A 26729-nucleotide genomic window follows, 5' to 3' on the forward strand; every position below is an offset into this window, starting at 1 on the left:
TGATGTCAAGCTTGTAACAAGCTTGGTGCTATATATAACCCTTTTAAAAAGGTTCTATGTAGAATCATTTACAGTGCAACAATCTGAAAAGCCCTTTCACAATACAAAGAACCCTTTAATCATGCAAAGGGTTCTCTGAGTGTTTATTGTTCTGTATAGAACCATCCTTTTGAAGTGTTTACAGTCAGGTAAACATTCCTTTTACTCAAATAAAAGGAGCAGTAGCCTCAGAAAAACGCTTGAGTGAGTGTATAAACTCCATAAAGCATTACAGGTACCAGTACAGGTACGGTTCTGTCTTTCTCTTTTTGGATCTTGCTGGTCTAAAATAAAGTGCTGGAGCTCCAAACTGAGAGGAGTGAACAACAGTGAAGCAGAACAGGAGCTGAACCAACTCAACAGAAGAAATTAAACCCCAAAACCAGAATTGGAAACTAAATATTACTGACTACGATGGGACTGAGTATCTCATATTTTATGGTATCATAGTGTCTCATACTGTATTGTATCATAGTATCTCATATTTTATTGTATTATAGTGTCTCATATTGTTTTGTATCATAGTGATGTAATAACGTACTGTATTGTATGTTATTACATCATAATGTATCATTTTGTATTGCATTATATTATGATTTGTCATTTTGTACTGTTCCATAATGTATAATATATAATATATAATGTCATAATTCATCATGAAGTATCACACTGTACCATGATGTATCTTATTGTAACATATTGTATCATCATTCATTATAATGTATCCTGATGCATTATATTGCATCATAATTCATCATAACATGCACTTAATGGTTCTTCAAGGGTTCTTTAGTAAAGAAAATGGTTCCATATAAAGCCATTAATGCTCAAAGAACCCATTGCATGATTAAAGCGTTCTTCGCATAGTAAAAGTGTTCTTCAGATTGATGGAGAATGTGTTGTATATTAAAAAGGGTTCTATATAGCACCAAAAATGGTTCTTCTACTGTTACAATATTGACACTGTAACACTAGAAGAACCATTCATGGCGCAATATAGAACCCTTTTCAAAAAGGTTCTGTGTAGAACCATATACAACACATTCTCCATCAATCTGAAGAACACTTTCACGATGCAAAGAACCCTTTAATCATGCAAATCATGGTTCTATCATCATTTTAAAGTGTGTTTATGATACTGCATTGCATCTTATTGTTACATAATGCATCAAATTGCATCAGAATTCATCATAATGTATCATACTGTATCATATTGTCTCTTATTGTAAGATAATGTACCATACTGTTTCGTACTGTGTTGTTGTGGTATGACTGGGGGGTTAGCTCCCAGCTAATGTTAGCTCATGGCTAGCATATTGATTGGCAACACTTTAAAGAACAGCTGGGAAGAAACCCCACTGAGCCACATCTAAAGACTCTAATATAGTACTATAATAACATTGAATGCTCTAATAAGCTGAAAGCAGAAAGACAACATATCCACATTAACATATTAACATAAGGCACGTTTTTTTCAAGCACACCTTATTTTTACTATACTGAAAAGTGCACTAAATCAAGACGCTATCAGATCATTAGGTGCTACTAAAACATCTGGTGCGAAAGCTGCACTGAACTGTGTGAAGTAATCAAAGATGAAAAAGAAATTGGAACCAAGTATCGCAGGCAGGTAGCAACGGCAGCACAGCTGCTCACAGTGCTTTCCTCCTGGTGTTTAACCCCGACACCCTGCTAAACACAGCGCCCCCAGGGTCAGAGAAAACTCAATCACTCCGAGTCCAAAAACGTAAAACACCCTGGCTCGCATAATCCCCTGGTGGTGTGTTTCCACTTTAGCAGTAATTGTATTTTCCCTCCACATATCTAATAGAACAACACCAACGCTCGCTGCTCTTTAATTCCTTCCATGTGTTCAGCGCTCCGACAGCAGAGGAGGCCGAAACAAAGAGGGAAGGGCTCTGGAACGAGTTCCGCTCACTGGCTCTGCATCTACAGTCTTAAAATCTTAAAACTCTGGAGTGACATCATAGAAGAACCACTTCTGGCTCTGACATACAACAGTACAGTACTGTGATTAGAATGGATGACTTGTGGTATAAGAGGTTCTAAAACCTATTGAAGGTTCTTTCTAGCACTGTACATCAAAGCTAGAACCATTCATCATTAAGAGTGTAGCCTGGCTAAATGAGTTAGCCAGTAGCAAAACTCAGAAGATGATCAATAACCTGTTTGATCGTTTTATAATCAGTTGTTCATATCAGCAAAAGTAAAAACATCAGCATTTAATTAATGTAATTTCATACAATAGCATTAGAGCAGAGATAGATTGTATGCATTATTATAGAATACACAATCTATACATATAGAAATATAGATTAAAACATTATATACATATATATATATATATATATATAGTGTGTATGTATGTATGTGTATATATATATATATATATATATAGTATATATACACATATATATAGTTACTGTTATATATATATATATACACATACATACATACATACACCTATATATATATATATATATATATATATATATATATATATATATATATATATATACATATATATATAGTTACTGTTACAGTTAGTGTTGTACTGTTATAATAAACCCACAGATGAGGTAGTTTACAGTTACAGTACTGTTTCCACAGTAATAAATGCAGCCCTGCTGTAAATACAGTGTTGTATAAGAGATCATGAGCAGAGAGAATAGACAGTGATGAAGTGCAGTGCAGATGATACAGAGATGTAGAATGATGAATGAGGAGCAGATGAATCAGAGTGCAGAGCTGATGGCTGCAGCAGTGAGCTCTGCTACCTGAAGTGTCAAGCCGTGTTCGCTGCATCAGACTTTTCTTGATCAATGACGCCATCTAGTGGAGAGAGCAGGAGTTGGGGAGTTCTGAAATGTAAAATAAAAAGATCTGCTGCTTATTTAATTGCTGAGCCACCAGGGTCTAGTTAAATCTTGTATTCTGAAGAACCAATGCACCATTAAGCACTTGTAAATTTACCATTTTGGAGATATATGGGTCTAACCAGTGACTCTAACCAGTAACCAGAATGGGTCGCTCTCAGGAGCTCAGTGAACTCCAGCGTGGTACCGTGATCGGATGCCACCTGTGCAACAAGTCCAGTCGTGAAATTTCCTCACTACTAAATATTCCACAGTCAACTGTCAGTGGTGTTATGTGGAAGCGATTGGGAACGACAGCAACTCAGCCACGAAGTGGTCGGCCATGTAAAATGACAGAGCGGAGTCAGCGGATGCTGAGGCGCATAGTGTGCAGAGGTCGCCAACTTTCTGCGGAGTCCATCGCTACAGACCTCCGAACTTCATGGCCTTCAGATCAGCTCAAGAACAGCGTAGAGAGCTTCATGGAATGGGTTTCCATGGCCGAGCAGCTGCATCCCAAGCCTTACATCACCAAGCGCAATGCAAAGCGTCGAATGCAGTGGTGTAAAGCACCGCCACTGGACTCTCTAGAGCAGTGGAGACGTGTTCTCTGGAGTGAACAATCACGCTTCTCTGTCTGGCACTCCGATGGAAAAACACCTTGAAGACTCCAGAGTTTCTTCTGAAATGAAGGTGTTAATAGTGAGTCTGTGCTGCAGTAACAGCCTCTACTCTTCTGGGACGGCTCTAGATGTTCAACATTGCTGTGAGGATTTGATTGAGCATTAGTGAGGTCAGGTACTGATGTTGGATGGTCAGTTCTGGATCATTCCAACTCATTGGATGGAGCTCCATCACTCCAGAGAATACAGTTCCACTGCTACACAGCCCAGTGCTGGGGGGTTTATAGCCCTCTAGACTATGCTTGACACTGGACATGGTGACCTTAGCCTCATGTGCAGCTGCTCCAGAGTGTCCCATTCTATACAAGCTGTGTCAGCAATAGGTGACCTTAAAGTAGCTGAGTTCACTGATGGGTCTGATAAGTGTTTCTGTTAGCTGAAGTGGAACCAGAAGCTGGTTTGGTTATTTAAGCGGTGGAGGTGGTTAATAGGAACAGTGGCTCTGGCTGGAACTGAGTCTCCCTCTAAAAGCTGTGCAGGTGAAACTGCAGGGAAAATCCCGCTAAGAGGCTCTGTGAGTGAACCTGCTGCTGTTTTGCGTCAGCGCTGTGTCACTGAGTTTACCCAAGACTCTGAGGGGGAACCTGACTGCACACAGATAACACACAGCAAACGACAGCATCGACTCGACCCCACAGCTCACACACGTGTTCATGATCCATTGACGTCAGCTCTTAGTGCTAACATTCCCCCCCATGCCCCCCCCCCTCACTGTATACAAACAGCAGAATGAGTTCTGTTATCAAGCACTGATAAATAACCTGTACGTATTTATTTTCATCCACAGTCTAAGGCAAAGGAAAAATTAGAATAATGGCGATGTATGGCACTATAAGGTACTGGTAAAACCAACCTGTAAATACGTAAGTAGGCAGAAATGAAAATAAATAAGGATAATATGATTAATTTTAATTGTTAATGGTCCAGTCACTCTATTGTTACTCGATTATTATTATAACCCATGGGTTTAAAATTTTTAAGAACATCAGAGAGGAGTTATGTTGAAAACGTTTGTAGTTTCCAGGATAACTATTAAATTAATGAAATGGTAATTTTATCATTTTTCTATATTTCTGCAGAATTCAGTGTGTGAGGTGTAAACAGAGAGATTCAGAGAGGTTTGGTGTGAAATGGTCCAGATGTCTTTACAGTGGTGGTGATAGGAACCAGGCGTCGCCATGACTACAACACAGATATAGACATTTTATTTACTATCCAGAACCACCAGTGAACCTACACGAGTCTTCTGAGTTTATATGGAATGTTGATGATGGAAAATAGTGGAAAATCTGAAATAATAAGTTTTCTTTGGGGACTATTTTGCCTCACAGTGCCCTGCATGTATCCCTCCACCATGAATGGAGTTTAAGTTCTCAGAACTATCATAAAACAGTGTCTCAGTCATCAGGCAGTGAATTCATAACCATTTCATGTAGTAACTTTCTGTGAGGGAGCTTTTAGAGGGGGACGTCTGGTTCCTATCACCACCACTGTGAACAATTCTGACTTGGCAAGTTTATCTAGAACAGAGCGTTTCACACCAAACCACTCTGAACCACTGAATGAATTTTTTTGATCATATGCCTTTTTATAAATAAGTGCAATTCTACTTTAAATTAGGACATCAGTCTAAATCAAATGTGAACGTGAGAGTTCAGAGTCTGCAGCTGCCTTTCTCAGTCAGTGCACAGTGAGCACACAAACCCGTGTGCAATAAATAAGACAAATTTATAGGTGTTTTAAATGCTGCCCACCAGAGCAGACGAGCATCACACCAACACACACAGCATCAGTGAAAGCTCTGAGCTCATGGTCACCAGCTTCAGCATCTCTACGGCCAGCAATGACACTGCTGACCATTTCTATTTTGACCATTTTTGCCTTAAGATTTTTCCACAATGCTGCTTCAGGAGAGCTGGACGCACACATGTTTCCCGACAGAGGTGAGTCAAAGCTGTACTAAGTATATTTGTAATGAGTTTCTGGTCAAATTACATATTTTGTTGATTTTCTACACTGTAAAAAGTGGCTCATCAGATCTACCTACACATGACTTCCTGTGGTGACAAGCAATTGAACTAGTTTTATTCAGTTCAAAAAATTACATTGATTCAAAGAATCATTCATTCAAAGTATCTATTTAGGTTGAATAAAGCTAGTTAATTTACTTGTTACCACATGAAGTCATTTTTAGGTAGATCTGAGCCACTTTTTACAGTGATAGGTGAACATAAGTGAACACATTCTTTACAAACAACCTCTGCTAATTTGAATGTACAATTTGTGTTTATATATTATTATTAAAAAAATGCTTCATGTGGTAACAAGTAACTTAGCTTTATTCAACCTGCATATACTACTTATACAAACTTCCTACACAGCTTCTTGTTCACTTGGTTTCATATTCAAATTCATCTTAATTGGTGCAGCTGGTACATTCTGGCACATTATAATTCATAAAGCTCCTGTGCTGATATGCTGGATGGACTAAGAGGTTCCCCTGCAGCTCTGTGAGGTTATTTATTTAGTGCCTTTCTCTAGTTCTACTCGAGTCTGGTTTGTGTTTTCAGAAGCATCTAAGAAGCTCAGCTGGAATGAGCTTCTCCGTCTGAAGGAGCTGCAGTGCAGTAAGGTGCCTCAGTTCATGAAGGAGCTGTACGCAGCCATGGTGGACTCAGGTGGAACCATACAGAAGCAAAACAAGCTGGATGGAAACGTGGTAAGGAGTTATGCAGGTACGTAAAAGCAGCAGGAGTGCTGGCCCAACATATAAGCAACTATTGTGCATTTCCTCTTAGTATGTACATATCATATATATTTAAATGTAAATAACCCTAGGAACCAAGCTCGTAAAATGCATAGTTGATTTATGGCCTTCATAACTTCAGAATGGTTTAAACTATAGACATAAACCACAAATCTGAGCATTCAGCAGGCCCAGCCCACACTAGCTAGTGTGATGTCATCAAGCTGTGATGTCAGCATCAGTGAGTAATTCGGCTCGGAAAATTACCAAAAATCCTGATATTATTGCTCTGATTTTAGCCTTCATAATTCAACAAAGGGTTAAAACAGCGACATGATTCACACATCAGACCACTCAGCAGACTCTGCTTCACCTTCCAGAGTGATTTCATCCACCTGTGACCATCTATCAGCCAGAGATCAGCTCCAAAATCACCCAAACCCACTCGCTACTGTTATATTACACCTCTGCTTTTAACCCTTATATTATAAACAAGGGGTTAAAAAAACGACATGGTTCACAAACCAGAACACTCAGAGGAACCTGCCCTCACTAGCCAGAGTGAGAGAAACCAGCTCTAACATCCCACAACACAGAAATACAGCACAAACACACAGCCAGATCACTGTAAAACCTGCTGTTAGCTCTCTACTTTAGCCTTCTTATGGCTACCAAAGGGTTAAATAAATTTGAATTGTGTAAACATTTCATGATGAACAGACTGATTAAAATGGTTCTCATGGTTCTTTCTTTCTGCAGCGCGTTCTAACGGGGCATTTCACTTCTTCAACCTAACATCCTTTAGCCGGGGTGAAAAGGTCATCAAAGCGGAGCTGCGATGGTTTCGGCATGCGCAACCGTTTTGGATGGGGCATCATTTTTATAAAGTAAGCTTTAATACGTTGCAAAAAAAAAAAAAACTGCCATGCCTTTATTATTCCTAACTGAACAGTGTTCAGATTGTGTACATCTGTGTTTTGCTTGCAGTCAGCAAACAGTTTGATTGTAAATGAGCTCTAAATTTACTTTCTTAATTTGGAACAACGCCATTTTATTACACTGTAAGTCAAAATTACGGCAATTTTCCGCACCGCTTATTCCAGTTAGCCTCCTTCTGCAGGCCCCCTATTTCACCTATGTTGAGCTGCTGTCAAGCAATAAGGGTGAAAAGGGAGGGGGGGAGAACCCCCTGCTGTGAAAAACAATTCACACCTCTCCACAAAGCTCAGATAAAAGAGACAACTGCAGCTTTGTTCATATTAATTAATCCTGTACAGCTGACACAATAAACACACTGCATTTAAACACAATAACAGCACTTCTTTAGAGATGAACATCAAGTTCGCTTCTGGTTTTGTTACTCGACACATTTTCATCAAGATATTATTTTCCATCAACATTTTTGAAGAACATGAGATCTCCTCCACAGCCTGTGGAAGTGACATTCTATGACTAGTGTTAAAAAGGGGTCAACTTAAATTGAGGGCAGCGGTGAAGTCCGGTTGCCTTAAGAACGACTTGCCTATTTACAGACAGTACAGTTCAACAGCTTTTCTGATTATTTGGCACTAATGTTTCCGGAACTGCAGGTTGATTTGTACGAGGTGCTGGATGGCAGAGTGAAACCGTGGCGAGGAAACCTGATAACATCAAGGTTGTTGCCTATGAACACTACAGGATGGGAGGTGTTTAACATCACAAACACAGTAAGCTGCTGAGAGACATCATAGCTTATTTTTTCCCAACCAAACCCTTACATTTGTACTAACCTTCAAATTTATGAATCCTATAGCAATCACTCTATAAAAAGATGGTTCTTCAAGGGTTCTTTAGTAAAGACAGTGGTTCTATATAAAAACCATGAACACTCAAAGAACCAGTTGTATGCTTAAATGGTTCTTTGCATGGTGAAATGGTTCTTCCAACCATTCACTGATTCACTGATGGAGAATGTGTTGTATATGGTTCTATATTTTGAAAATAATTCTATTTGCAACCAATAAGAGTTTGTCCATTGTTACAAGCTTGACAGCGTAACAATATCAGAACCCTTTTTGGTGGGTTTTCAAGATTTTCATCATTCAAGCTTTACCGAGTGTTTGAAAATGAAAATACTGGATAACTGCAGCCCTAATTGAGGATCTAGTGAGAGTAAACAAACAGAAGTTGGGCATCCTAAGCCCTGCAGACCCTGACAAGAATTAACACACTGGGACTGCAATGATGAGGGGATGTTCATCATTTATGTACATATATATGAATCATATAAAACAGCAACACAAAACAAAGTGAACTGACAAAAATAATGATTTTTTATTTGCTATTGTGCTAAATTTATAACAGGCAACCAAATGGATTCTCAACAGCAGCACAAATAACGGCATTCTGGTTGTTTCGACTTTGCCGTCGGGACAGTGGTTTGAGACGACTATGCCAACAGGAGGAGCAACAAAGTCAGAAGAAAACGATGCCTATCTGGTTATCTACTCAGATGATGGTCGCAGAGGCTCAGGTGAAGGTCTTATACCTGTTTGTGGTAACACAGGTGGAAGTTGGTGATAGATTATGCTGCCTTTACTAAAATCAACACAGCCTTTATAAGCTAGTATACAGGTTATGCTGTCGCTTTTATGTAGTGCTGTCCGCAGCCAAAGCTTGTTCAGTATTTTAATTGCATGGACCTTATAGAACTTTATATGTCTATTAACACTCAGGTCAGAAAAGTGGGTCACCCTTGGATTTGGTCTTCGAGCCCAAACTCTCTCGGCAGACTGCAGGGCGTATACGTAGGAGCACAGCCCGATCGACGCCTGACCACGAGCAGTTTGTAACATGTCAGAGAGCGCCTCTCTACGTGGACTTTGCGAAGATCGGCTGGTCTGGCTGGATAATATCACCTAAAGGCTACAACGCCTACCACTGTGTGGGATCCTGTCCGTTTCCTCTGGGTGGAAGTTTGCCAGCAACTAACCACGCCATCGTCCAGTCCATAGTGGATGCATTAAAACTGTCAAATAAGGTTGAACAACCATGCTGTGTGCCTGACATACTTCACCCAATAAGCCTGTTGTACTTTGACGATGAGGAAAATGTTGTGCTCAAACAGTACGATGACATGGTGGCAGGTAGCTGTGGTTGCCACTAAACTGTCACCTGTTAAATATCATTTTTTTGCCCATACTGTATCCAAACTGTCTGCTGACATTGATTAATTTTTGAATAAAGACATTTATTGCAACAAAAAACATTACAAGTGTGGTCACTGGCAAGACTAAGTGGCATAATGATTTTTGGGAATTTTTGGTTTATTTTTTATTTAATAAAATCATCAGTTGTTTATACAAACTCTCAAACTATGGTAGAAATACTATTATTTCATTATTAAGCTTTGGTCAGGGTTACGATCTTGAAATGCCAGATAGAAAACTGTTCAATTAGGATTGTTTTCTCTCTGGCATCTAGGTAGATACAGCCAAGTGAGCTCTCTCATCGGTAAGAAGGCCTTACAGGTTAGATTAACTACCAACACTGGGCCTCATTCACCAATATCGTTCTGTTCTTAAACCACAGAACTGTTCTCACCTTTGTGCTTCTGAGTGTGTGTAGATTCTGTTTTTACCTAAGAACAAATCCCAGATAAGAAAATATTGGTGAATGTCAGAATCTTAGTGAAAACCATGTAAGTGGGTTTTAAGAAGAACTTCCTTCTTAAGAATGGTTGGCGAATAGAGGAACCAACCAGTCAGGTTTTAATTTACAATGAGGTCCCATTTCATGAGAAAAACATCACTCTAGGCTTTGGAACCTCTAGATACTTTTCTTACTGTGAATATGAGTCAGAGCCCAACCAGGTTTCAGTAGTTTTCTGAAAGAATCAGTGTAAAAGTGTTGCATACAAGGTCAAATGTATGTTAATTGTCTACAACAAGCTATAAATAAAACATATGGAATGTTTTTTAACAAACTTCAAACATCCATGTTTAATTCAGAGTGGATAAAATATGTATGCACCAGTGTTTGCTTAGCGCTAACATACTATTAGAAATCCTATGGGGTGCTAGCACAAATTAGCATTATTAGAGAAGTGGGTTTTTGATATTTATAGTCAGAACTGAAGGCCTATCTCTAATACTCATGGTTCACCACTGCATAAGAGAAGAGTTCACTAGTACTTCCCAGGGTGCATATTGTGCATATCGAAAACCTCGTATCTCCAAAATGATAACTTTACAGGAAAAGAAAAAAACCTACTTTACTTTTTATGTAAGTCAATGGAACCAGAGTTTTATCAAAGTCATTTTGGGTCATTTCTTTTGGTCGATTCATCATGAAATTTACACAGAATGTAAAGAGTAACAGATGTTTTCAAATTATGTCAAAAACTGAAAAACGTCAAAAATGGAGATGCGAGGTTTTCTTACGACAACAGCGATATGTACTTATAGGCAGAGTGCAGTTAGTCAATGTTCAAAGTTCCTCAGTAATTATCAAATAATTATATACTAAACAAAACAGCTTGAGGAAAAAATATACACAGTGCATTGTACATCTAAGTGGGATCAGCATGGTTATGGCACCACTTAACACAGTCTGTATTCATTGAGAGGTTTTTATTGGAATGGTTTACATTGTATGAAGCCAACAACTCCTTTACTCTATCATTCATTCCAAAATACACCCCAAAAAACAGCATTTATGGCCATTGTAATATGCCGTTTAAGACATACAAAGCAACTATTTTTCATGTCTTTCTTCAGTGCATCCTTTTATCTGCAAAAGTACTTAAAATACAACCTGTATCAAAATGACCTGGCAAAGCACTATTGTCAAACATTCTTACGATTGCACAGTAGCCCAGTCTAAACCTCACGATATCATTACAAAACAGTCAGTGCCTCAGGCAGTGAGGAAACTAGTGTTACCTTAATTTGATGAGAATGAAACATTTACAAATTCTTTACTGTTCATTAGATACTTACACATGAAGTATAAACATTTACTCCATCTCATACCAGCATGCCACTGCTTGTGAAAACACTTTTTAAAAACTATGTTCATCAGAAAAGAAAGTCTAAATGCCTGAATTCAGACACACCAACTTCAAGACCATTCATTGGTCTATAATGTCTTTTTCTTCATCTGTTTTCAACTAACACCATCAATTCCATCCTCTGCTAAGTGCTTTTGTGATACATGTGCAGGCTCAAGGTAGGGCCGCCCAGCTGCTTTGTATCTCTGATAAATGTCCTCATGCCTTTCAGTTTCACTGGATTCAAAAGCCTCCGAGTTGTCAGGGGTAACAATGGAGCCTAATTTGACTGTGGATTTCTGTGCTGGTAAGGATGAGACAGACACTGGAACAAAGCCATGATATAACACAAGCGATGGTGCATTCACAACTTCCATGGACTGTGCCTTCGGTACCGAGCCTTCTGGAGACTGAACTGGCAGCTGGACGTAACTTCCTGTCTCTGGATCGAAGAAGGTTTTTGTCTTGACTTGCACCGGCATGTCCACAACAAAATACTGTCCTGAATCTGGATCTTGCAAAAGCTTCCGTTGGGTCATTGGGAAAGACTGTGCTACAATGTTGGTAGAAGGATACGCATGTTCAGCGCTGTTTTGACGCAAAGGTGCTCTCTTTGAAGGGTGGACATTCTTTGAAGGTTCAGCGTTCATTTTGGAGACAGGGCTAAGTTCAAGTTTATCATTCAGGAATCTATCCAAACTTTGAGCCCGACGATCCAACTTATGAGGCAGACATTTGACACCTGTACGACCCGGTCTTTCAAAATCGGCATCTACATTCCGTTGGACATCAAGCTGACCTTTGTGTTTGGATTCCTCTCCAGTTTGCTCTCCATTGATGCAGTTTTTTGCATCTTGGTTCCTGAATTGATTGCCATGTTGTCTCCTACTAGCATCTTTCTCCTTGCTGTGGCTCTCTTGTCTGGTGTGCCTTTCACTTCGGTGAGCCTTGGACAGAAGTTTGTCGTTGATGTTTTCTCCAGCGCTTTGGTCAATGCTGTGCACTTTGTGGTCTGATCTGCCGTCACTGCTGTGATGTCTCCTCTCAGGTTTGTGATTAGCACTTCTCTCACTGCTCCGGCCTTTGCGCTCTGGTTTGCTTTTGGAATCTGCTTTCTGGATCCTCCTTGTGGTCAGCTTCATGGCACGACGCAAGGCTTTCTCTGTTTTCGGAGGGACAGCAGGAGGTTTGCTCTGAGATTGATTATCAGTGCCACTGTAGATGGATTCTGATCCGTCTACAGTGGCACTGATAGAACCCTCTGTGTCTTCTGCAGGTGCGGTGCTGGATATAGTCTCTTCCACGGTATCTCCTGTGCTTGTTCCACAGCTCTCTATCCCTTCGGAAACAGAGCTCACGGCAGATCGCTTCTCATCCTCATCAGGCACTGTGAGACTGTCCATCTCCTTCCTGTCTGTGGTGAATTGAGAGATTGGAAGGAGTAATGGATGCATTGACAACTGGTTGGGCTGGGGGCTTCTGGCAGGTGTCGAAGGTGGAGTTGGAGAAAGTATGGTTGGACTTTGCACTTCTACACAGTCCTTGAAGACATCCTCACCCTTTTCAGACCCACTTAAGCTTCCCCTTGGAGACCATGGTTGGCAGATTTCAGAGACAGTTTTGTGCAGGACAGGTCTTACAGTTTTGGTAACAGGGGATGCACTAAATTTGTTGTCTTTCACTTTGAATAAAGAAGGCTTCCCCATTGTTGGAGAAGATGGATTGGACTGGCATGCCGGTGATAGATTTCTAGCTGATTCTTTTAAAGAGTGCACCCACCCTCCTTTTGCCACATCACTTGGAGGTGAAACCACCCTGTCAGAAATACACGGTTCACTCATTTGCCCTGGGTTCTCTTCAAATTTGCTTGCTTGACTTGTCAAATCATCTTTCTGCTGAGATAGGGACTCTTCTGTTTTGTGTAAAAAGGAGGATTCCTTTGAAGAATTAGAAAATTTGTTGCCTTGGTCTAATTCTTTAACATCTACCGGTGATTCAGGTTGGTTAAGAATATCATAAACTATGATGCTGTCCAACATAGCAGTACCATGTTTCAGTGATTCTGAGGTTTCTGGTGTCTTTGTGGGGACTTCTTTTTGAGATTCACTGTCAGGTTTTATCTTTTTTGCATCTGACTTTCCAATAGGGCCACCTGAAAGCTCTTTGACAGAGCTTGTACTGTGATCTTTGGATTGGTTTTGATTGGCATCTGGTTCCCGTGAAACCTCCAAAGCAAATCCACTTTCCTTTTTATTCACATCCTCTTTCTCCATTGTCATGTCACTTCTGAAAGTTTCAAAATCTTGAGCATAATCACACTTTCTATCTGTCTTTTTGTCTGTCCTCTCTGGTAGTTTTGAATTTTTGTCAGATTCCTTTTCTAAATTTGTCCATGTTCCTTCAAGATTATGTCTTGTTGATGCATTTTCAAATGCACTCTCTGAAACATCCGATCCCGTTTGTTTTACTTTATTCCTTTTAGGGTCATCCTTGGGACCCTCTGCTTCAGTCAAACCATCCTGAACATTTATGCTTTGCACTCCTTTTTCTACATCAAATCTTTTCTTAAGGGCTGACACGTGCCCTTTTATGGGTCCTCTATCCTTTGGTAAATTCACTTTCACCTTATCCTCACTGCTTATTGATTCCTCGTGTTTAACTGATTTGTCAGCTTCCTTTCTTTCCGTTTCACATACTAAACCTTCCTCACTTTGCGAGTTTGCTCTCCCTCTTCTAGGAGGAACCTCTGGTCTGGAAGAGGTGCTCTTTTTCTGAACAGCCGACTCCTCACCTTGCCTAGTGTTACTGTCAGTAATAGAAACTCTTGTACTCTCTTTCACAGGGCTTATATTTTTAGGCTTAAGCTCTTTTTTATTATGTTCAGTTACCTTATCCAGTGGCTTGACATTATCAGTCTCACTTTGTCGTCTATGTCTGCCAGATCTGTCTCTCTCAGTATATTTTATCTGTCCAGCTGCATGCTGGCGGTACTCGGCAGCACCTTCCTGCTTACAGGGCCCGGCTAAATTTACCTCAGCCACATGACTTTCACCATGTTTGGTATCCCTTTCTGGCATTCTTTGAACGATTTGGCTTCTAGGTTTAAAATCAGAAATGCCCTTATGACCTCCTCTCCTGTCTCCTGTAGCACTTTCTAACATGTCCTTCTGACTTGCTGCTGACATGTTCACCTGCTTGTAGTCTTCCTGCATGATTAAAGCTTGTTGCCCCTTAACATCACCTCTACTGGTGGACAAAATGTTTTGACTTTGCTGTTTTCTATGTTCTCGCTCAGCAATCACTTCCTCCAATGCAACTTTTGCTAGCTCATACTTATCCATTACAATACTCTCTTTCTTCTGCGCTACAGCCGTCTTGGTGAGCATTTGTTCCTTTGTAGCAAACAGAGCTCTTTTCGCAGACGTGTTTCCCTTCATAGACTGAGCATCATTTTTGGCCACTCTTTGTTCACGGTAAGTAGCCACAACATTTGTATAGTCTTTTATGCTGAAATTATCATTTTTAGCACTTTCACCTAAGCCTGAATCTGGTTTTCCATCAACTATTTCTTTAGCTTTATGCACACCTACGTTCTTTTTACTTTTCCGTTCTTCCCTCACATTTGAACTTCCTGAGTTCCTTACGAGTACGTCGCCATTATTTTCCTTTGCTACTGTGGTAGCTACGCCCCTCTCCACCATAATCATCTTCCTCCACATCATCTGCGCTCACATATCTCTGGTTTTTTGATATAGTTGTTCTGTCTTGCAGAAAACAAATGTTTATGTTTTGGCTCCTTTCTAAGACATTCCTGATCTTTGACAGGTTTTTGTTCTACCTTTCTGAGTTCTCCTATGTCCTTTTTGTCCTGATTTCTGCTAACCAAATGTGTCAGTGCATCTGATCGTGTGTTGTGCTTTCTTACAACTGCAAGGGGATATTTTTCCTTTACAGCGTTCTCAGTCTGTACTTCTCCTGCAGTTCTTTTAGTCTTGGCATAGTTCATATGGGTGCTTTCACTCGTATTGTCAGCAGGGTTGTTCCGATGTGTTGCTGGTTTAATCATGCTAGGTTTTCTTTGCAGTTCTTTACCATCCTTTTCAGGTGAATGTCCTTGTTTAGTGTTTTTATCTGTGACAGGATGAGAATCAGGAACACTCATGGTTTTAATGTCAGGACTAGCTTTCCGGTACATATTTAAAGATGGGTATGTGGGTTTGTTAGCTGCAGAGCTCTTTGACTTCAGAGGTTTAATAGGAGAGCCAGCTTGCAGTAGACTTAGTGCCAAGAAGTCATCTGGCAAAACCCCATTTATATGTCCACTCTGAGAGTTTGGTTGGTCTGCACTCTCTGGAAGAAGACGCACTGATGATGCATGGACTTTCTGGTGAACAGGCGATGGGATTTTAGCTTCAGGAATCTCTGGAACCTCCTGAGCACTTTTGGTGATGACCTGTTCAATCAGCGGAGACAGTTTGCTTTGGTCTGCTGAATCTAAACCTTTGAACCTCGGAGGACTGTACATCGCCTTGACCCGTTTTCTGTTGTCCTTGAGATTGAACAGCAGACTTGATGCCATGGATTTGTAGCCTTCCCGTTTGATCTCAGGTGAAGGGCGCATCTCTGTTTCAGGCAGCGGTGGTAAATCAAGGGTAGATGGTGAGAAAACACCTTGAAGGACCTCTGAGTTTCCTGTCCCCTGCCTGGAGGGTATGACCGGAGTTAGCAGGTGTAAAATGCTAAACGGAGTTGAACTTGAGGAGGCTTGTTCTTCCATTGTCCTGACCTCCTTCTTGTTCGGTAGTACACCTTCATCTTCAGCTTTTGTCTGTTCACAGACAAGTGAGCTCATAAGGGGCTGACCAATAGGGACTGCACTTTTTGCCCTGTTACGGTTCTTCCTCCAGGGGGCACAATGGTCCCCTTCAGACTGACACCTCTGCTCAGATCCAGAAGATGGCAGCAAAACTTGAGGCTGAGTCTTAGTGTGGATTTCTGCTTTCAAAGGCACTGTTGGCAAAGTCTGTGCCGGTTGTTGTGATACCTCGGGTTCAGGGTTATCTTGAACAGCTGGAAGTGACGTGTTTTGGCACATCTCCTCCTTGTTTTTCTCTGGAACATGTGATCTGTGTGACATGGTTAGTTTTTTGTAAATTGGGGAATCATACCATTCAGGTGGGCCATTGCTTTGGAAAATTTCCATGTTCTCCAATCCAAAAGGAAACTTATTTAGGTCCCTCCAGGACTGGAATGGGCTGAATTCGCTGTGGAGAAAGAAGTTTTTGGAATTCAGTTTTTTTAGTTTGCTGGATTTGCTGTGTTTGCCTTTGGTTGATTTCCCTGATTGAGTAGCTGTGTCCTTGCTTGATTTGTTGCTCTTCTCTGAGGGGTTTAGATGATTCTTGACCTGGGAAATCTGAAAATCTGATGAAAAGTCTGACAGTTCTCTTTGAATGCTAAGCAGTGCCGATTTGTCCCACGAGTCCCCATTTATTGTCTTGGTGGTGTCTCCATTTTTCTTAGCCATGAATGCTGCGAATAGTGATGTACTTTTATTAACACCATTGAGAGGGTGAGCTCCATGCTTCTTGACAGCCAAAGAAGAGTTCTCTTGAGTCTTTTTTGGCACTTCTTCAGCAAGCGGCTTGTGGCAGCTCACTGGTGATGGTGAGAACTCTGAGTCATTGTAGATGGCCTCATCGCCGATGCATAGGCTCTTAAAGGCGCGGTCTGTGAGGTTCATGACCTCTCGATCCGTCTCATCCATAAAGCTATCCAGGTAGCCAAGGTGCTGCATGTTTGCTTTATGGCTCACATGTCGTTTCTCTAGGCAGTTCATGATGAATATGTAGTCCTGTTCTTCAGGCTGAAGCTGGAAACATCTCAGGCTGCCATGACCAGAATTTTCACTACCACGATTCTCCTACAAAAAAGACAAAGATATATTTGAGTAACTTGCTCAAGTAAGCTTTCTTTTCAGAACTTCTAACCTTCTTTTAAGGTATGTGGGTAGCTGTCGTGGATAAGTACAGTGCAGAGAAATACGGCATGCCAAACATAAGCTATTTTTAGAGGAGGGCGGATGCCTTTCTGCTTTTCCCAACACACAAGCCATGTGCACCAGTCATGACTACAAGGATGAAGATAAGCACACGCAATTTCAATCCCTGGGCTTGACCGAAATAGCTCAAGGTTTACATGGTGCAGAGGCAAAAATCTCATCCTTCACTCCTGTGGTCTGAAATAGGCATCATTTCTTGACGCTAGATGTCAGTGTTGGAAAATATGTATATAGTTTTCTATGTTGTGTGCACCACTGCCTCTGAAAACTGCCCACAAATGATATAAATCCTCTCTGAATATCTATGCTGTGTTAAACAAGATATAAACTAAGAGAGGCATGACAAACCCACACAGATCTTTCCATGGCTACTGAGTTTATGGCCTACTAAACCAAACTGTCTTCATAACTTATTAACCCATATTCATCCTCTAACTTGAACCACAACTTCCACAGAAAATATACAGCTCTCCAATGTGCAGGACCTGGCTTTGAGCTGGTATTTTGTATGTTAGATATCTTGACAGAACTCCAGTGCTGACCAAGGACAAATCCCTAGAGAAATGTATGAACCATGAGCCATAAGCAAGTAGCCAAGGTGATTTGGACACCACCACTTTTTCCAGTGCTCATAATTTCATATCAACTTGCCGTCTGGATGATATCCCTCCATCTGTTATTTAAATGTAACTAAGAACTACAGTATGGTGATAAGTCCTGCAAACCCTCAAGAAAAGCCTACATCTATTCAAAATATTTTTCAAAGGTCTTTCAAGACTTTACAAGAGAAGGAAAAAAATACTTAAGTCTCGTGGAAGACAATGGAAAAATATTTTATTCTAGGTAATTTTGGACAATTTCTGGTAGCCTGTTCATTATGGAATTGTCACAGAATGCAAAACCCACATTTTAGAAGATTAGACGTATTAAGCCTCGTCCTGGACTGCATACCATTTTGGTTTGGTTTGGTTTTGAAACTATATTTAGTCATACCATATTTAGTTTAACCATATTTATAGAGTTTTTTGAGTCATGTACTTACAGACCATGGGCAGAGATCAAGCCTAGCCCTGGACTACACACCATTGTGATTAGAGATTCTCCATTCAAAGGAAAGTGTTGTCCAGGGCTAGGCTTAATCCCATTTTTGCCCCATTATCATTAAATCCAGTTCACGACTATATACCAACTACAGTTCTTATCTAGTGTCTAATCAAAGGCCTCAAATCAAAGTACTATGTTGCTAGGAGAACTATAAACATAGGTACTGACAACTGCTCAATGTGTTCAATCAGGTGGTCATTATATATTAAAGATAAGTGTGTCTGATTTACCTTTTACATCTTGGTTCTTCATATTCCACCCTGCAACAAGTCCATTGATGGTTTACACAGAAATCCTCACAGTTGCTCTCCCAGAAGCCCCCTGCTGGAGACACTGTTTTGAGTTAGCACTGACCAATAAACCACACAGGATCTCGAATCTTTCAGATTGAAGGTTAAGGTAAAAATCCAGGTACGAAAGAGAGCGGACAAAAACGCAGCCTACCGGAACAGATGCAGGAGCCCAAACACAGTAGTAGCATGGGCAGGGGCTGGAGAGCGCAGTTGGTGTCCGGTGGCAGGCAGATGAAATGGAAACGGTCATCTGCTATTTTGGTTTTTGGGCGCATAAGCGCTATTACTGTCCGCTTATTACCACCCGGCCCCCAAAAGAGACGACAACAGCTATTCGCTCAGAGCCAGAGCCGGTTGCCTGTTTTCCCTGTTGGACACTGGGGCTGTTTTGGTGTAGGTGGCTGGGCGAGTGACTCATTTGTCTCTTGCAAACAGGCGAGTCAAATATAGCCCCTTGCATCATCCCAACAAGTGTCACACAACTTTAAGTGAGGAATGAGAGGCAAATGGAATCTGATTACCATGAGAGGCTAGGCCTGGTTAGCACTCACACTAGCCATGCTTGTTAGTATAAACCTCTCTGGCTGGAACCTACTTGGTTCTTATGAATGGAGTTCTGCTTTTCAGGTTTTTCCCTACTCCTGTCAATGGCCTGTTAGTGAATAAGCCCCTCAGCTGTGAGTATTTATATTCATCTTCATTTTTCTTTAATTTATATTTTAACTCTCTCCAACTGTGCAGCTGATTCCAGCCGTCAGACTTTGCCCTACTTGCTCTAACTCTACTGTACCATGCCATGTTATTTATGCTGCTCTATTTCCAGCGTCATGTATTTCTTACAGTAATGGCTCTGCTCTTCTTTCTGTCACACCTTTCGTATGTCAGCAAATCTATCGCAGGGCAAAGCTCGGATGCTCAAAATGAGCACAGAAAGGCCTCTCTGCTGATCTGGCAAGTATAAATGTGGTCTTAAAAGTAAAGGTGCCAAAAAAAGGGTTCTTAAGGACCTACACTGATACCACACACTGAAAAGGTGCCAAAAAAGCCTATTTAAGGCTTCCTAGTTTGTCTTTTTCTTTTGGACTTTGGACTAATTGAAAAACTATGCATGGTTAGTTATGGTTCAGTCCATTTGAATTGTTTGGTCTTCTCAGATTATTCAGTTAGTCATCAAGATATTTAATACTGCTGATGTAATCGATAAGGACAGCCATAAAATCTTGAGAATGAACACATGAAAATGGTTCCTTACCTGACGGCATAGCAGAACCACTTTTGGTTTTCCTAAAAACTTTAATGAGAACCTTTTTGAAGCTTGAAAAAAGTCCCAAAGTGGAATAGGATGTTTTTGCATCATCTGAAGGTTTTTTTAAGGTTTTTTTACCCTCACAAATATCTTGTGAATATAGTTTTAAGCATATTTTGAGCCATATTTGCAAGAGATTTGTGAGAACCTTGAAGAACCTTCACATAATGCAAAAATGTCCAATTCCGAATTTTAAACCTTAAAAATGGTTCTCACTGACGTTTTTAGGAAACTAAAAGTGGTTTTGCTACACTCTTAAAAATGATGGGTTTTAAGGGAACTTTAGTAAAGAAAATGGTTCTAGATTCAACCATGAACACTCAAAGAACCCTTTGCATGATTAAAGAGTTCTTTACCTTGTGAAATAGTTCTTCAGATTGATGTAGAATGTGTTGTATACAGTTCTATATAGCACCAAAAAGGGTTCTGCTATTGTTATGATGTCAACCTTGTAGCCTTTTTTTGCAATATAGAATCCTTTTCAGAAAAGTTCTATAAAGAACCATATACAGCACATTCTCCATCAAACTGAAGAACCCTTTCACCATGCAAGAACTCTTTAATCAAGGGTTCTTTAAGTGTTTATGGTTTTATATATATAACCATTGTCTTTACTAAAGAACCCTTGAAGAACCAGCTTCAGGTAAGGAACCATGTATATGTATGGAGTGTCAGCTATCAATTACATTAGTAGTATTAAATATTTTGAGAACTTTGCTGAACACAAGAGCAAAACTAGGCTGCTGGAGCTGAAAGTATCCACTGATTCTCAGCAAAAGATTTGACCTATAGAAAGACGATATAATGATATGGATCCCACAGAAATGCAGTGAAATAGTGCGAGTCCCTCCAGGCTATTCCTGCACTTATCTCACTATCACTATATCTTCCACTGGGGAAAGTCCCCGTATAACATGTAGAGCGTAGCGCTCCCTCTTCGGCTGCGTCAGCAGGGAGAATATGGGACGGAACTAGAGAGCTTTTACTGTCTGCTAGCGCTCACCTCCCAGTCAGGAAGGTCAGGGGTGTAGGCAGATGGCCCTCCACCCTTAGCAACCGAGTCTGACCGTTTCCAAAAGGCTCTTGTGTCAAGTCCCCACAGCGTCTTATTCCAACAAGCAGGCAAGGCTATAATAGGACAACTGGAGCACCACAGCAAATTCCCCCCTGGAGCTCTGGGTGGTAGCAGAGATGTGCATGGTGCATTTGAGATGATGGACGTCCACACATGCGCAGCTGAAGGGGCATGCCATCATTCGCAGCCACTGGAGACTGGAGAATGGCTGACTGGTTGCTGGCAAGCATGTACTGGCATGTCTGACCCATTGGCCCGAGCGGTGCCCGCAGAGAACCCTGAATGCTGGGGGCCCTGGGCTCAGCCGTTCACTTTCCACTGTTTATTGATTACCACATCAGGGTTATGGTTTCTTAGTAACCCAGTAACTACGCAAGAGCAAATCAGGAACAGTGACCACTTGAAAAGAATCATGGAAAGGGATCATTTGGTCCTGCAGTAGCTAACAACAGATTATAGTAGTGATCATGAAAAGATCAAAGCCTTGCATTTCCATTTTTGTCATTTAACATAATTTGAAAATGCCAGCTGCCACTTACATTGTGTCAAAATTTCATGATGAATGGACCTATAGAAATAGTCCAAAATGACTTAGAATAAAACAAAACTGCATAAACTTTGACTGAAATTTAAAAACTTTTTTTTTCATTTTACTGTAAAGGATTTGTTCCAACTGTGACAGTGCAAATTAAGACAACAATTTATCAAATCAAATCCATTTAAATCACATATACTGTCACATCACATTAACACAGGTGTGAAGGTGAGGCATAGCCCTCTTATATATATATATATATAAATGTAAATGTGTACAACTGAACATACATTAGTGAGTCTGAGGTAGATAAATGAGAAGCAGGGTATAGTATAAGGGGATAGAATATTATATACATTATAATGTATGTAATGTATAATTTATATAGTTTATACAATTAAATTAAATTGTTAGGCTATATACATAAGAAACGCTAAAAGAAATAAGAAAATACCAAAACTTTGCATCTACATTTTCATTTTTTTACATAATTTAAAATTGCCAGCTGCCTCTTTTATGGTGTCAGAGTTTTATGATGAATGGAAACAGTCAAAAGTAATTTAAATAAAATTTTGTTGCATTAAAATTGCATTAAAGTTTTTTAGTAACTTTTTTGGGAGATTTTGTTCTAAAGCAACAATGTATTCATAGTGCAAATCACGACAACAATGTATCACACTTAAATAAATTGTTAGGCTACTTACATAGGAACTTCATAACACATGCATAAGCTTTGAATACAGCAACACTGTACTATTTTAAACAATATTTATGAACAGCTAATTCCAAATCTTCCATAGAACTGATATATGATGCTCTTAGCTAGGCCTCTATACTATAAGTGCTATAACATGGGAAGTGATGCATCATAACAGTGTTATAAATGGAGCACTTTATAAAATATATCATAAAACATCTTGCAAATACTGGCACATACTGTTCATGGATATTCAGTAAATATATTGTTCAGTGCTTATGCATGTGTTATGAAGTCCCTATGTATGCAGCCTTCAAATGTTTTTACCAACAAAGGTTATGCTGGATTTTAAATGAGTAATGAACATGAATTCACTCAATATTTGAGACTGAACATTTAACTACTGAACATTTATCATTTAACTACTGAATATTTATCACAGTAACAACCTGGAACAGTCACATACTTCAAGATTGGCCAATGATTCCTTCTTATCCCGTTGTGTGTTAGGAGCCATAATTAGTTGAACTTGAACTGCTTAATAAATCAGTGATTTGCCCTTGCGTACTTACTGGCTCTTTCTAAGTCTTAAACTACATGAGGCTAAAAAGAGATTCTAGCCAGATAAATCTGATACACTAATTCACCTCCAAGGTGAACTAAGGACACGGTTACTGGGCACTTAAGCATGTCTGGCACTATGCTTGTGAATATGTGCTTCAAAGGACCTGTATCATGTTCTGTATGCTGTTCCATATGATATTTTTATAAAATAAAAACAAAATAACAGTGCATTATTCTACTTTTAAATAAAAAACCTTTTTTATGCATCAAAGATCTTGTCAGATTTGTTGACATGGCACGACCCCACTTTTCTTTTTCTGATACCAATACTGAAAACTATTTGCCAACTAATCTTTAAAAGCCTCACTGTGTTCATGTTAACACTGGCTACTGTTATCCTGTGATTATTGTTATTACATGATCTGCTTTGCTTGTGGCACTATGAGCAGTTCTGTGAGATTATCAGGCTAGATTTATTACACAAACGGATTGAATTCATTTCTTATCTCCCCCTGATATCCCAGAAGGGAACGCTCTGGGCCTTCTAGGCCTTCAGAGAAGGTTTAAAATGTCTGGAAACTAGAAAATTTGTTAACTGTTTTTAGTTCTTTTTTTATTCAATAGAATCCACCCTGCTTGTACTTAAACTGCAGTATTATATTATTTCTCACGTGTCATTATTATGGAAACAAAAGGGTTAAATTCTTGAAATTCAGCCAAAAACTGGCCAATCAGGAACTTTCTCTGGGGTATTTACATAGATGTATCTGAGTGAGCTGTCCTATTGGTTAGGGCTTTAGGAGCTGTAGAGAAGTCCTAACTCTTTAGATTAAACACCAGCATAATTAGGAAGTGACACATTTTCCAATGGGCAGGATAGATTATGTGTAAGGAAATGTCACTCTAGGCTTTCTGGAAGTTCTAGATACATCACAGAACAGGAGAGGCATCCTGATCAGTGGGTTGGTAGAAACTGAAAACAGTGGCGGACACTCTGAAAGGGTCACTGTGAAACTGCTACACGGTTAAATATATTATAATATAAAATGTCTCTCATAAGCTTTAAGTAAAACATGGAATGTCTTTTAGAAGGTTCAAATGTCTGAGTTTAATCTAGAACCAACAAAACACATGGCCAGCTTAGATAGCTTGGTGCTAATGAGCTACTAGTTTCCCCTTAGGGTCACCAACAGAAGTTAGCATCATCATAGAGCTTTTTCCTTGTGTTTTGACCAAATTTTACATTTATATCCCAAATTGAAGGCCTAGCTCTAATAGTCATGGTTCGCCATAACAATGTCCCATCCAGCATTTTGTCAACCCAATAATCCAATATCGGATTTCTACCGTCGCTAGTAAAAATGCTACCTGCTCTTCTAAATGATAATATTTTTAATAAAATTGTGCTTGGATTATCAACAACAGTGGCAGATTCTGGAAGCATTAGAGCAACTAGATGGTCTAGGGGGACCAAAACCATCTCAGTTACTCTGCTAAAGTTATATTTTAAGGCCACTGTGGTCACTTCTAACATAGAAAAGTCTCAACATCATACGAAATCAAAATATCTGCTTATGTTTTCTTCCTCTTGCTTTGACAGGCAGACAGATTAATCACAGCCAACTGCAATACAAACAGAAACAGGAGCTCGAATGTATGAGCCCTGCTCGGCTCTCTTCAGCAGATGTAGATGTAAACAAACCATCTTGTGACTCAGTTATTCTATCAAGTTTTGATTAACCAATATCTGCAGACGGATGTGGGTGCTAACTGGCTGAGTGGAGCCCTGGGTACACTGAGGATAAGTTAGATTTAGATGGCAGCTGCGCCTCCAGACGCTGCGACATGTGGCTCAGACCTGGCAACTCACCACAGCAATTCTTAGAACGCCACAAGTGCAACTGGCAAGCAACATGTTTATGTAATAGTAAAAGACACGGGATACTGAGTGACATGGGATCACTGCTGGACAAACTAAACAGATATCCACACTTTTAGGTGATTAAGCATGTGACTCCAATAGAATTTGTTGTCCGTTGCAGGTATTTTTAGCCAGAATTGTTGAATTATGTAAGAGGTGCAATAAATCACAATGACATGCAATTAATTATTATTAATGCCTTGATCTGTCTTCAGTTTCCATGCAGGATAACAGCTGCTTCGGACATTATTTATCAGTACCAAAACACCATGTGGCCTGACAGCTTTAATCGGTGGTAACAGCTCAGAAATATCCCAAACATGCGTTAAAGCCACTTTGCCTTCCTTTATCAGTCCTCCCTCCAGTAGCCGGTCTATTTTAGACCCTGCAGGCTTTGTGGAAAGGCCAAAGTATGCAAAGCAGCTGGGATACAAAGCTGTACCGTTGTCCCAACCTTGGCCTTTGCAATTAACAAGAGCTGCAGACATTAACGGCTCGGTTAATCACACCTTATCGTCTCAAGCTAAACAAGTAATGTTGCTAACTGTTGCTAATTTGAATGACAAGCCGAATCTGCTGGACTGTTGACAGCAGGGAGCAACATATTGCCTCGTTTTTGGCTTTTGTCAGTATATATATGTTATATATAAGATTACATGGCAAAAACTCTCTTCTGACCTACGCTAACAGTGTGACCTTTCATACACATACAAAATAAGAGTCATTTGAACTGAATAACTGACTCTAAATGTAGGTATTGTGATATAAACTGAGTCAGCTCTACAGTTTCTCATTAGGCTGAATGAATAACTGACTCTAAATGTAGGTATTGTGATATAAACCGAGTCTGTTCTACAGTTTCTCATTAGGCTGAATGAATAACCGACTCTAAATGTAGGTATTGTGATATAAACCGAGTCTGTTCTACAGTTTCTCATTAGGCTGAATGAATAACTGACTCTAAATGTAGATATTGTGATATAAACTCATATAAAGTCATTCATTTTTTTACCATTTTCTCTTTAGGTATGGATCTTATCAGTTTTCTATAAAGCTTGTCTCAGTAAATAGTGTATAAGACAACCTCTTGCTAATGGAAACAGCACAAACTTGGTAGTTTACTGAACAGTACTGGAATTATTGCATAGGTCATTTAAAGTCCATTGTTTAAACTGCAGCCACTCTGGCTCTGTATTTCTCAGATGAATGTTTTCCATGTTATGCCCAACAACACAAGCCCAAATGACACAGTAACCGTTAAAATGATGACCACCCAAAAGCTGGCAGAGTAAACCACATGGTCCAAAACATAGAAGCATTTTGGCAGAAGTAGAAGTAGAAGGTTAGAGATTACTGAAACAAAAATAACCAATGCAGCAGTAGTTGTCAGACTGTGGGTTGCAAGTCACGGTGTGGTGACGAGAGAGTCACGAAGAAGCTGAGGCATTTTAGATCAGCACAAGCTACCAGTCAAACTGAGAAGCACAAAATACTCCCGTTTGCAACTGATGACTGGTCATCTCCTGGTGAAGGTCCAGTGAAAATGCTGAAAGCAGAGTACAGAGCTAACCTACTAAACCATAATACAACACATTTAAATGAGACATGTAACATCTAGCATAAAACAGTTAAACGTAAAACAGTTAAAATGAATGAAATCGTTCTAAAGAGCTGCAACGCAGCCGATTAGATGAACAATTCGCAGATTCTCGTAGCTCAGAGCCTTCAGTCAGACAGCCACAGGTGACCAGCAAAACACCAAGTTGAAGTTGAAGTTACTCACAGTGAGCCTGATGACCA

General features: G+C 40.0%; 2 protein-coding genes across 4 annotated transcripts in view; one reads left to right on the forward strand and one right to left on the reverse strand.

The window, feature by feature from the left end:
• LOC118808781 (bone morphogenetic protein 2-like) overlaps positions 1-9489 on the forward strand; it is a 72735-nt gene extending 63246 nt beyond the window's left edge. Inside the window, exons 4-9 of the mRNA XM_036571658.1 lie at positions 5486-5541; positions 6169-6333; positions 7104-7231; positions 7934-8050; positions 8688-8873; positions 9064-9489. Coding sequence (XP_036427551.1) covers positions 5486-5541; positions 6169-6333; positions 7104-7231; positions 7934-8050; positions 8688-8873; positions 9064-9489 — 1078 coding nt within the window. The remainder of the gene's footprint in view (positions 1-5485; positions 5542-6168; positions 6334-7103; positions 7232-7933; positions 8051-8687; positions 8874-9063) is intronic.
• Positions 9490-13401: 3912 nt separating this feature from the next.
• On the reverse strand, positions 13402-19099 carry LOC118809781 (cardiac-enriched FHL2-interacting protein). 3 transcript variants are annotated; one of them, XM_036573347.1, is made up of 3 exons: positions 18983-19099; positions 18769-18859; positions 13402-17296 (listed from the first exon to the last, which is right to left on the reverse strand). In XM_036573347.1, exon 3 carries the CDS (start codon positions 17210-17212, stop codon positions 15092-15094), a length of 2121 nt encoding a protein of 706 aa, XP_036429240.1. In that variant the 5' UTR covers positions 17213-17296; positions 18769-18859; positions 18983-19099; the 3' UTR covers positions 13402-15091. The 3 variants fall into 3 exon arrangements, with proteins under 3 accessions (XP_036429240.1, XP_036429238.1, XP_036429239.1); XM_036573345.1 differs by having other exon boundaries at positions 18769-18862; XM_036573346.1 differs by having other exon boundaries at positions 18769-18871.
• Between the last annotated feature and the right edge of the window lie 7630 nt (positions 19100-26729).

Source organism: Colossoma macropomum, unplaced genomic scaffold (genome assembly GCF_904425465.1).
Source record: "Colossoma macropomum unplaced genomic scaffold, Colossoma_macropomum, whole genome shotgun sequence".
NCBI lineage: Eukaryota > Metazoa > Chordata > Actinopteri > Characiformes > Serrasalmidae > Colossoma > Colossoma macropomum.

What these genes read in the sequence shown, in the direction of transcription:
- LOC118809781 (XM_036573347.1), bottom strand. Translation starts at nt 17,212, where the DNA reads ATGAACTGCCTAGAGAAACGACATGTGAGCCATAAAGCAAACATGCAG.